The 10,205-nt window shown below is 42.2% G+C and overlaps 1 protein-coding gene and 1 pseudogene across 2 annotated transcripts in view; one reads left to right on the top strand and one right to left on the bottom strand.

Moving 5' to 3' along the window:
• Positions 1-1,183: 1,183 nt before the first annotated feature.
• On the bottom strand, positions 1,184-2,262 carry LOC148409150 (uncharacterized; annotated as a pseudogene).
• Positions 2,263-7,676: 5,414 nt separating this feature from the next.
• The window catches only part of tcerg1b (transcription elongation regulator 1b (CA150)), a 38,471-nt gene continuing 35,942 nt past the window's right edge, over positions 7,677-10,205 (top strand). For both annotated transcript variants that reach the window (XM_088440579.1, XM_088440578.1), the window contains exons 1-2: positions 7,677-7,733; positions 9,875-10,127. In XM_088440579.1, coding sequence (XP_088296705.1) covers positions 7,687-7,733; positions 9,875-10,127 — 300 coding nt within the window. In that variant the 5' untranslated portion in view covers positions 7,677-7,686. The remainder of the gene's footprint in view (positions 7,734-9,874; positions 10,128-10,205) is intronic.

Raw genomic sequence — 10,205 nt, 5'->3', positions numbered from 1 at the left:
AGCAGTTAAATGTTTTAAATGATAAATATTTGCATAGTTGTGGTGTCTGGAATCTTAATGAGGGAGAAGGAGATGTTTGTTTGTTTTTTCAGGCACACTTTATTGTTCAAAGTACAACATTTTTAGAATGGTCTAGAAGGGATCTTTAAGAATTGCCCTGTGTAATAAATGGCATACATAATGATGTACATTAAAAGCCCATTGTCTGTAGCACGACAAGAAGAAATGTCTTACAAATTAAACAAACCCTGGGTCAGGACTACTCAAGCAATAATCAACAATGCCCAATATTTTTGTGCACGCTGACTGATTATTATTTGCCTTCTAGGATGAACTTAATGAGGTTGTTTTGACCTGGAATAACCACAGAGTCCGTCAAGTCCACAACTCACGATCTCCTCATGGACGTCCCTCCATACTAGGTGCAGTCCCTCATCTGTATGGAGGCAGAGATTATTTGCACCATGTGGATCTGGAGAAAGTTCAAGTCTGCCTTGAAGAGTGTATGTTCAAGGACTTCCCGTGTCATGAAGATGTGTTTCATGTCTGTGTGGACCTGATGTCAGAGCATAATCTGAAATTTCCAAATGATGTGTTTGAAACAGTTAACCTGTATATCGAACTCAGACAGCTGATACACAATGAACTAGATCCAGATCATTAACTTTCTTGGGCCTGTGTCACATTTCATACCTCAAAAACTATGTTATTGTTTGTGTCCTGTTTAATTCAAGACAAGACAAATTGAAATGTACATACTGGCTGAAATTGTAGAAGTTAGATGATGAAATAAGTTTAAAAAAAAAATAGTCATTATTTTAATTTCTTTATCACAAAATACACGATATATGTACACACAAATTACTTTGTTGTCCATACAGTGACTAAAAATGCAAAATCCCTACGTGTATGAATTGAATTTTTTATTCAAAGTTGTGAACAATCACCATACAAAACATTATTTTTATATTGACTGCAAATGATTCTAACTTGCAACAGTAAAGTCTTATAAGAACATATTCTTAAACTGAAAGCAGTGCTCAAACAAAATAACACTGGCAAAAACTATGGTTTAACAAGGTAGCTCTAGTACTCATTTCTTAGGTCCAAACTCTGGAAAACCTACAAAGCCTTAACATGAACTCTGATGGCTGTCCACTTCCTCTTGGCTGAAATCTGTTTCTTAGACAATGTCCATTACCCACACGTTGCTTTCTAAGACTTTGTTCATTTCATGTCGAAAATCTGGGTAGCTCCCATAAGTGATTGGCAACTCCAAGTAACAGCCACAAGTGTGCGCAACAGGTCTTCTCTGAAGTCCTTCAACTTTTGTGAAGCTGACAGTGATGCTCTTTCCTGTGAACAAGTCTGATCCAGTGCAAAATCTGAGGAAAGAGGAGAGGTGCTTGGTGTCTGACTCTCTGAGATACGTGCTTACATACTTTACAATTTGTTTCTCTTGGGTATTCTGGGTACTGGGATAAGTAATTGATCTCATGATCTTTCGAGATGTTGGTTGTAGCTCCTCATAGGCTGCTGCAATCCCTTTCAGCTCTGATCTAATAGGTGCGAGTGTGTTACTCCACTGTTCAATCACGAAAGCGGGCTCTTGGATAAGTTTTTGGTGAGCAAGCTCCCTCAAAATTTGCTCAATGTTTCTGCTGTTGGAAGCCTCCGGCAGTTGTGAATATCCATGATTTCCATCAATTCTTCTTGGTCAACACATTCAAAATCTGAACGACAAGATTTAAAGATCACTCGCTCAGACTCTGAGACATACTTGAAGAAACAGTCCACAAGATCACTCTCCACAAAGCCCAAAACAACTTGCTCCAGAAGTACAGGTGCAAGTTTCACAGACAGGTACTTCTCTTTTTGCCAGCCAAATGTGATTATTAGGCCTACACTTTCCCATTCTTGTTTACCAAAATCATGACGCGAGTATGGCACTTTGAAGTCATTTCCCATAGTGCACTGCTCATAAAAGTCATTGCAAAATTCTGACAGTACATCCCTCAAAACACCCCCATCATCCATAGCCTTTTCAAGCTTTCCATCAGGAAGAATAACTTTAAAGTCAATGTCATCCTGCATGATACCTTCCTCAGAAAACACTTGAATAAGTTCTCTGAGAATCTGTCCACGATGAAGAACAATCATTTTCTTCACCCTTTTCCTTTGAGTGGCTTGTTCCTCTGACATATCCAAGGAAGAGGGCAAGGGTGAAAGAGGCAAGGTGTCATCAAGACTGGACCTATCCATCTCTGAGATGCTACCTGTGTGGAAAGTTACAATGCCACTATCCTCTAAAGTATCCACAGGAATTAATGTGTCATGTTCTGGGAAACTTGATATATCAGTTGGGTCGCATGTGGCATAAAGAAGGGAAACACTCTCACTGTTTGCATTTGCAAATACTGTGCCGCTTCCAAAATAAATGACATCTGCAGCAGGTATCTCCACAGCATCTGTTGTTGCAGAAGTGTCTGGAGAGTGGTGATGGACATCAGATAGTTCGTGTGTCTTTGCACCTTCTTGTGCAGTTTGATCACTATTCCCCTTCTCCAGATGTATGTCACCGTCATTGTGTCTCTTCTTGGTTGTTAAATAGAAACGTAAGAGAGAGAGAACTTTGTTTTCTCATACAGTTCCCCAACTGTGATACTATCATCAACTGGATGCTGCTGAAAGTCAGTTAAATCAATGTCAACATCAGTAATGCTCCCCTGTAAATTTTTTCCAACTGGAAAAAACAACTGCACAGCCTTTTCGATCAAGTTCTGTTTTTTACTGTCCTTCGGGACACTCTTTTTTCTGGTTCCACCACCCTTTCTTGAGAGCTGTCCTCTAAGTCGCTCAAAGATCTTTGACTTGCAATTGCTGTGTTCTTTTTCCTTCCATCTGCAGTATCCAAAAATAGCCAGTCGATCACCATAGGATGGCAAATACTTTTTTAGCTGGTCATCTGTCACGAAGCTTATGACACTGGAATCAATCTAAAGTGAATAAATCTGACATGAATTCTTTGCTCAAATGCATTCAACTATAACAGTAAACATGTACATATACAGCACCAGATATTATTTACATAGATATTATTTAGCTCTTCCAAACTGGGTTTTTTATCATTTCATATATACCTTCACCTGTTCCATTCGGTGGATGTCTTCCTATGTAATGTGAAATTAAATCATCACTTAGCGCATCCATCATGTGGGAGTTCAAAAATCCTCTGCACCTTTGTGGATCAAAATTAAAAGTTAAATATGACATTAAATAAATATAATCTATAGTTTACAGTTGATTTTTATAAAAATCTTTTTGTTTCTAATTTTGGTATTCAAGCAACTTTAGTCAATTCCGTGTTTAAAAGAGACAGAACATGTTTCCATGCTCTAAATTTTGTAACGTCTTCTTACAAGCAAACAACTTTGTTTAGTATTTTCACATCAGATATTTTGACTTGCTATAACATACCTATTAGGCTTTTATGTCTTTCAGGCACATAAGTTACCTATAAACTTTATTTTTGGTCACTGAGAAAAATACTCAATGATGGATACAGAGCATGTCATTCTTAATTATATTCTTTATTACAACCTTGATACTGCAATGGTCATCAGAGCAATAAAATGCAAATGAAGAGTTAACGGTTAACTATTATGTATAAATTATTTTGTGTCCGATTTTATTCGAGCCACTACAAAATAAATGACAGTCAAATTTAAGTCAAAGTCAAAGTCAAGTTTATTGTCAATTTCTTCACATGTGCTTAACATACAAAGGAATCGAAATTGCGTTTCTCACTATCCTCTGCGTTTTACATGTACAATAACAAAGTGCAGGTGCGCAAGACGAGACAAACCTAAAAGCTAGATACTTATCTATAGTGATGTAAAGTGCAGTATGTTTGATCTACTTTGCCTAGTGTTGCTAAACTAACAACTAAAACTAAAAATTAAATACGAAAAATCAGGTATGGCAAGAGTACCCCAAGACAAGACATAGGTAGCAGCATATGACAGGACAATCCAACAGTACGAGACAAAGCAGGACAACTCTGGCTGTGGTTGTCCCAGTTGTGTGCATTTGAGGTAGTTATTATAGTTCTAAGTGTAATCACTAGTGCAATAGAAGTACAATTATAAATAAACATGGCAGCAGCAAGTCTGTGCAAATTTTGCAAGTGCATGAGTAAAGTTTGAGTTTAGGTGGGGGGCCAGCTTGGTGTTTCTTCTGGCTGGGGCTGAATGTGAGAGAGAGGAGTGGAGAGAGAGAGAGTTCAGCAGTTTCACGGGTGGGGGGAGGGGGGGGGGGGGTTCAGCAGTCTCACGGCCTGGTGGATGAAGCTGTTCCTGAGTCGGGTGGTGCGGGAGCGGAGGCTCCTGTACCTCTTTCCGGAGGGCAGGAGGCTGAACAGACTGTGTGCAGGGTGGCTTGTATCAGTGACAATCGTGACGGCTTTGCGGCCGAGGTGGGTGGTGTACAGGTCTTGCAGGGAGGAGAGCGGAGAACCAATAATCCTCTCAGCTGTCCTCACGATGCGTTGTAGAGCCTTCCTGTTGTAGTCGGTGCAGCTCCCGCCCCACACGGTGATGCAGCTGGTGAGGATGCTTTCGATGGTTCCTCTGTAGAATGTGGTCATGATGGGTGGTGCGGCACTTGCCCGCTTCAGTTTGCGCAGGAAGTAGAGACGCTGCTGTGCTTTCTTGGCCAGAGATGCAGTGTTGGTGGTCCAGGAGAGGTCCTTGCTGATGTGCACCCCCAGGAACTTGGTGCTGCTCACCCTCTCCACTGCAGCACCATCGATGGTTAGTGGGGGGTGTTGGGTGCGGCCTCTCTGGAAGCTGACGACCATCTCTTTGGTCTTGCTGATGTTTAGCAGGAGGTTGTTGTCTTTACACCATCCGGTCAGAAGCTCCACTTCTTTCCTGTAGTGGGTCTCGTCACCGTTGGAGATGAGACCCACCAGTGTTGTGTCGTCAGCAAACTTCACGAGGTGGTTGGAGCTGTGGGTTGCAGTGCAGCCGTGTGTTAGTAGGGTGAAGAGGAGGGGGCTGAGCACTCAGCCTTGTGGGGCCCCCGTGCTCAGGGTGAGCCTGCCTGAGATGTTGTTGCCAACTCGCACCACCTGAGGCCTCTGGCTGATTAAATCCAGCAGCCAGTTGCAGAGTGATGTGCTGTGGCCCAGTTTGTCCAGTTTGCAGGTGAGTTGGGGTATTATGGTGTTGAACGCTGAGCTGAAGTCTATGAACAGCATTCTCACATATGAGTCTTTCTTGTCCAGGTGGGTGAGTGCCGGGTGGAGGGCAGAGCAGATTGCGTCGTCTGTGGATCGCTTTGCCCTGTAGGCGAACTGATACGGGTCCAGGCTGGGGGGCAGGATGGATTTTATGAGTGACAGGACTAGTCGTTCAAAGCACTTCATGATGATGGGTGTCAGTGCCACCGGACGATAATCGTTGAAGCAGGATGGGGAGGATTTCTTTGGCACAGGTATGATGGTGGCAGCTTTGAAGCTTGATGGCACAATGGCTTGCCTCAGGGAGGTGTTAAAGATGTCTGTAAAAACATCTTTCAGCTCCTCTGCACAGTCTTTCAGCACCCGGGGGATGTTGTCTGGACCTGCTGCTTTCCGGGTGTTGATGACGGAGAGTGTCCTCCTCACGCTGGCAGCAGACAGGCACAGAGGCTGGTCGTGCGGAGGTGGTGGTGTTTTCTGTGGGCAGGTGGTGTTCTGTTCCTCAAAGCATGCAAAGAAACTGTTTAGGTTGTTGAGCAAAATGATGTCGCTCTCACAGCTTTGTGGTGCAGGTTTGTAGTCTGTGATAGCCTGAATGCCCTGCCATAGGCTGTGTGCATTCTTGCTGTCCTTTAAGTGAGAAGTTACCACGTTTGTGTATTCTTGTTTGGCTTTCCTGATGCCACGGGACAGGTTGGCTCTCGCTGTTCTCAGGGCTAATTTCTCCCCGGCTTTGAAGGCCTTGTCTCTGGCCCTGAACAGCCTGAATCTCCTGTTAGCCATGGCTTCTGGTTGGCCCGTGTGGTGATCCTCTTGATGTGGGTCACGTCGTCCATGCATTTGGTGATGTAGGAGGTCACTGTGTCTGTGTACTCCTCAATATCTGTGATGCTGTTGTAGGTGGCTGCTTCCTTAAAAATGTCCCAGTCTGTTGACTCAAAGCAGTCCTGTAGGGCTGAGGTCGCCTCCTGTGGCCACACCCTTACTTCTTTCAATGCAGGTTTGATGGCTTTCACTCTTAAACAATTGTGAATCCAAATATATTGTGCCAAACTGTATATTTTAATGAAGTACTACGACATGAAAGGTGATTACTATGAGGGCCCATGCAAAACATCGTGAGATGTATGTGAGAGGGTCAGAATACATAATGTCTTGCATGCCCCCTCATAGATGACCAATGCCAATGAATGTCAGTGAAACCAGGGGACTGGTCTGTGGCTGGTGAGGGATGAGGCTCTAACGTATTTTTCAAAACACCTCCGGATTACAAAATACAGTATCATAGCCTTGTGGCCTAATATATCTTCAATGAGATCAGATGTCTGAGTGTCCATTTTAAATAATCTATGCCTGAGTCAAATGACTAAAAGGGCAAATGTCGGTAGTTTAGGGGTTAATAACGTGAGGAATAGCAGAATGCACGCTCTATAATAAACTCTGTTATGCACAAGGTGACATCCATAAATTATGCTTGGTTGAAGTTGGGCTCAAAGTATTAAAAACAATTGGTATGGTATTAGCTTTTGCCCCAGAAAACCTAACATTAACTAAATGGGAAAACGACACGGAAGATTATTGCACCTGCCGAATGCTGTAACTATAGGTAGCGATTCGTAGCCGATAATTAGTAGGCTATTATAGCACTTACCAACACCTCGTAACTTGCCAATGTAGTGACGTACTGCTACTGACACTGTTGCAGCGACACCCATCCATTGGGTTGAATTTATCTCATTTTGACTTTTTATCTCATTATTATGACTATTTATTTCATTATTTTGACTTTTTTACTCATTATTTTGACTTTTTAACTCATTATTTTGACTTTATACCTCACTATTTTGACTTTTTATCTCATTATTTTGACTTTTTAATCTCATTATTTTGACTTTTTATCTCATTATTTCGACTTTTTATCTCATTATTTTGACTTTTTATCTCATTATTTTGACTTTTTATCTCATTATTTCGGCTTTTTATCTCATTATTTCGACTTTTTAATCTAATTTTTTCGACTTTTTTTTTTTTTACCGGCGGGATTTTTTTTCTACTGGCGGGAATGGGCTTCCATATACCTCCGATCATCGAACTAAAAAAAAAAAAAAAAAAGCATTTTATGCACACGATCTATGTAATTCGTTGAGTCGTTTTCAAAAACGGAGAAGTAAAATAGCACGAAAATATATTTTTAACCAATATTCGTCCCAAATTTTCGAGAATATTTGAAAGGTTTCATGCGGCCAAAAACGTGTAACGATGAGGATAAATTGACCAATGAGTGCGTGTCTTGAAATGAGACGGAAAAAAAGTAATGGCCATCCATTGGAGGCACCGTGACAATTGCCGACGAATAGAATCTCACGTAGCACGTGATTGACAGCTAGCTCTGTCAAATTGAAAGCGGGGGCGTTTCCAGGAAGAGACTCTTACATTTTCCTGTAATGGCGGAACAGACTGAGGGTGAAGCTATCGGATTCAGCGACAACAGGTCAGAAAACGAGCAACTCATGCCTATATAGAGACATCACCGCTGCGCAATCTTGGACGCACGTTGTTATTGTGGAAGCAACGTGCCGAGATGCGTTTCTGCCACCAGGATGCAAAAAAAAAAAAAAAAACTATGTCCATGTAGCCTTAGAAGCTAACCTGCGTTCGGCTAAGCAGCTGGCGGCTAACGAGCCTAGCCTTAGCGCACGCGGCAAACATCGGACAAAAACCGTACCTTCAAATCCAATGTCTTTGTATATTTGGAGGTGTTTTCTCGTCCACAGTCGGTCTCCAATGTATCAAACTACATTGGATTGTTTCCCCAAGTTAGCGTGCTACCTGGTTAGCGGCGTTAGCTTCAAATTGGCTGCACTCAAACGGAGCGTTTGTTTTGAAGGCTCCCGCCGCCGAAAAGCTTTTGCTGCCACCTTGCTTTATTAAGTCTCCATCAGCGCACTTGACACATTTAAAAGAACACCCCACGCGACACCAAGGTTTTTGGCAGACCGAGGCGCCACCATCAAAATCCTTAAACCCCTCTATACCACCCACCACATGCTTGCATGCGCGCGCGCACACATACATATTTTCAATGCACTGTACCAGCAATACCACTGCAGTTTTTCTTAAAAAATGTTTCAAAACATCTTCCTTGACTGTGGAAAACAGTCAACACTGTGCCTATTTTTGTCCATTTCGTTTTTTGAAGAACGTGATGTAATGGTACATGTTTATTAATCCCATTTATCTAAATCAGTGTTTCTCAACTCTATTTTGCCAGGGCCCCCTAGAAAACGTTTTTGCCCCCCCCCCCCCGTCAATGCACTGACTATAAATAAGATTATTATTGATGAAAATTGTTTATATCTACCCATGCATCCTTTTTAACATCAACAGAAAAACACATTATCAACATTCAACAACTGTTAATTATTTTTATTGCGTTTATACGGGTTACAGCTTAGTCTAAAACGGAAAAAAAAAGAAGCAAGTGCGCCAAAGTGCCTGAAACTAAAAGAAAATGATAAAAATTATTGCTTTATTGCAATTACATTCCACATCACAAAAACAAAGCCTTTTTCCTGGGATCATGCCCCCGGCCGCGCCCCCCGGGGGGGCCCGCCCCACTATTTGAGAAGCACTGATCGAAATGTTTATCAGACAACAGATACATCGATTACTAAAATTAATATTTTGCGTCCCTATAGTCAAATGTATTTTTTAATCTTTTTTTTGGCAGACTGACAACAAACAAACACCCCATACTAAACTTAACTTTCCATCAATAAAATCCTAAATTTGATCCTATTAACTGTCCTTGCTTTGGTGGAGAAAAGCTGTGTAAAGAAAACATAACATAACATTTTACTGGAGTCTTCTTCCAAGCGATGTCTCCTCTCTTCTTCACCGTGTACAGATTGTCCTCTACATATGAATGAGTTATGTTCTGGGTGCCCATTCATTAGTTTAGTTTTTCATAAGTTGTAATGCCAAAAAAGGGTGTCAATCAAATAAAAATACTGTTTACTTCATCTACAGCTTCTCTGAGAGGAAAAGGTCAAGTTGACTGTTGCCACTATACCATGCTTCCGGGAGAAACTTCAAATTAAAAGTGGACGAAGACTCTTCCTGCCATACACTTCAAATGCAAAAATATTATGTCACTTGTCATTGACTTCGTAAATATGTTATATCATTGTAGCGCCGCAAAAGAGCCCAGCTTAATTGGGCATACTCTAAATACAGAATCTGATGCACAGGCAGCTCTGTTCGTATCCCAGAATGTTTTTAAATCAAATGTTCATATGTTGAGGAGGGTTTGTATTCGATTGTTTATTTTACTACCTCCTGCTGGCCAAGGCTTACACAGTTTCATTTTACTGTATAGTTTTATTGAGTGTTTTAAGTACACGACCCAAAATTGCATGTTTTTGGAATTATTTGGGAACAAATTGGACTTTTTGGGGAAGATGGTTAGTGTTGTGAACATGGCCACAGAGGGGATTCGACTCGTAAGCCAAGGCTCCAAATATCGTTGTAAGCAGTGGTGTAGTTGACGTTATTTCCGACTTACGATCACACCTTTAGGGTTGTTTCTCAGGTCTCTTTGCCCATCTTGAGAAGTGCTTGATGTGTTTATAGGATGGCACAGCAGGCTGTACGGTTCTGCGGACCGGCGCCGTCGGCTGCCGCCCCTGCCACTGCAACACTCACCCAGACGCCTGTGCTGCGTGGCCCGCCACCTCTCCTTAGGGGGCCGCCCCCCCACTTTGGAATGATGAGGGGACCGCCACCGCCTCGCCCCCCTTTCCCACGGCCACCCTTTGACCCCAGCATGCCTCCCATCCCGCCGCCGACAGGCATGCCACCTCCCATAGGACCACCGCACATGCAGGTGATTTTTTTTGCTTTTGTTATAAATGAACATTATGTCTGAAATACACTTAACTTTTTTTCATGGATTCCTCACATG

This window comes from Hippichthys cyanospilos, chromosome 18, assembly GCF_059441005.1.
Source record: "Hippichthys cyanospilos isolate Australia breed blue-spotted pipefish chromosome 18, RoL_Hcya_1.0, whole genome shotgun sequence".
NCBI classification, from domain to species: Eukaryota; Metazoa; Chordata; class Actinopteri; order Syngnathiformes; family Syngnathidae; genus Hippichthys; species Hippichthys cyanospilos.
Note: the sequence above shows the minus strand (reverse complement) of the source record. Positions and strands in the feature narration are given on the sequence as shown.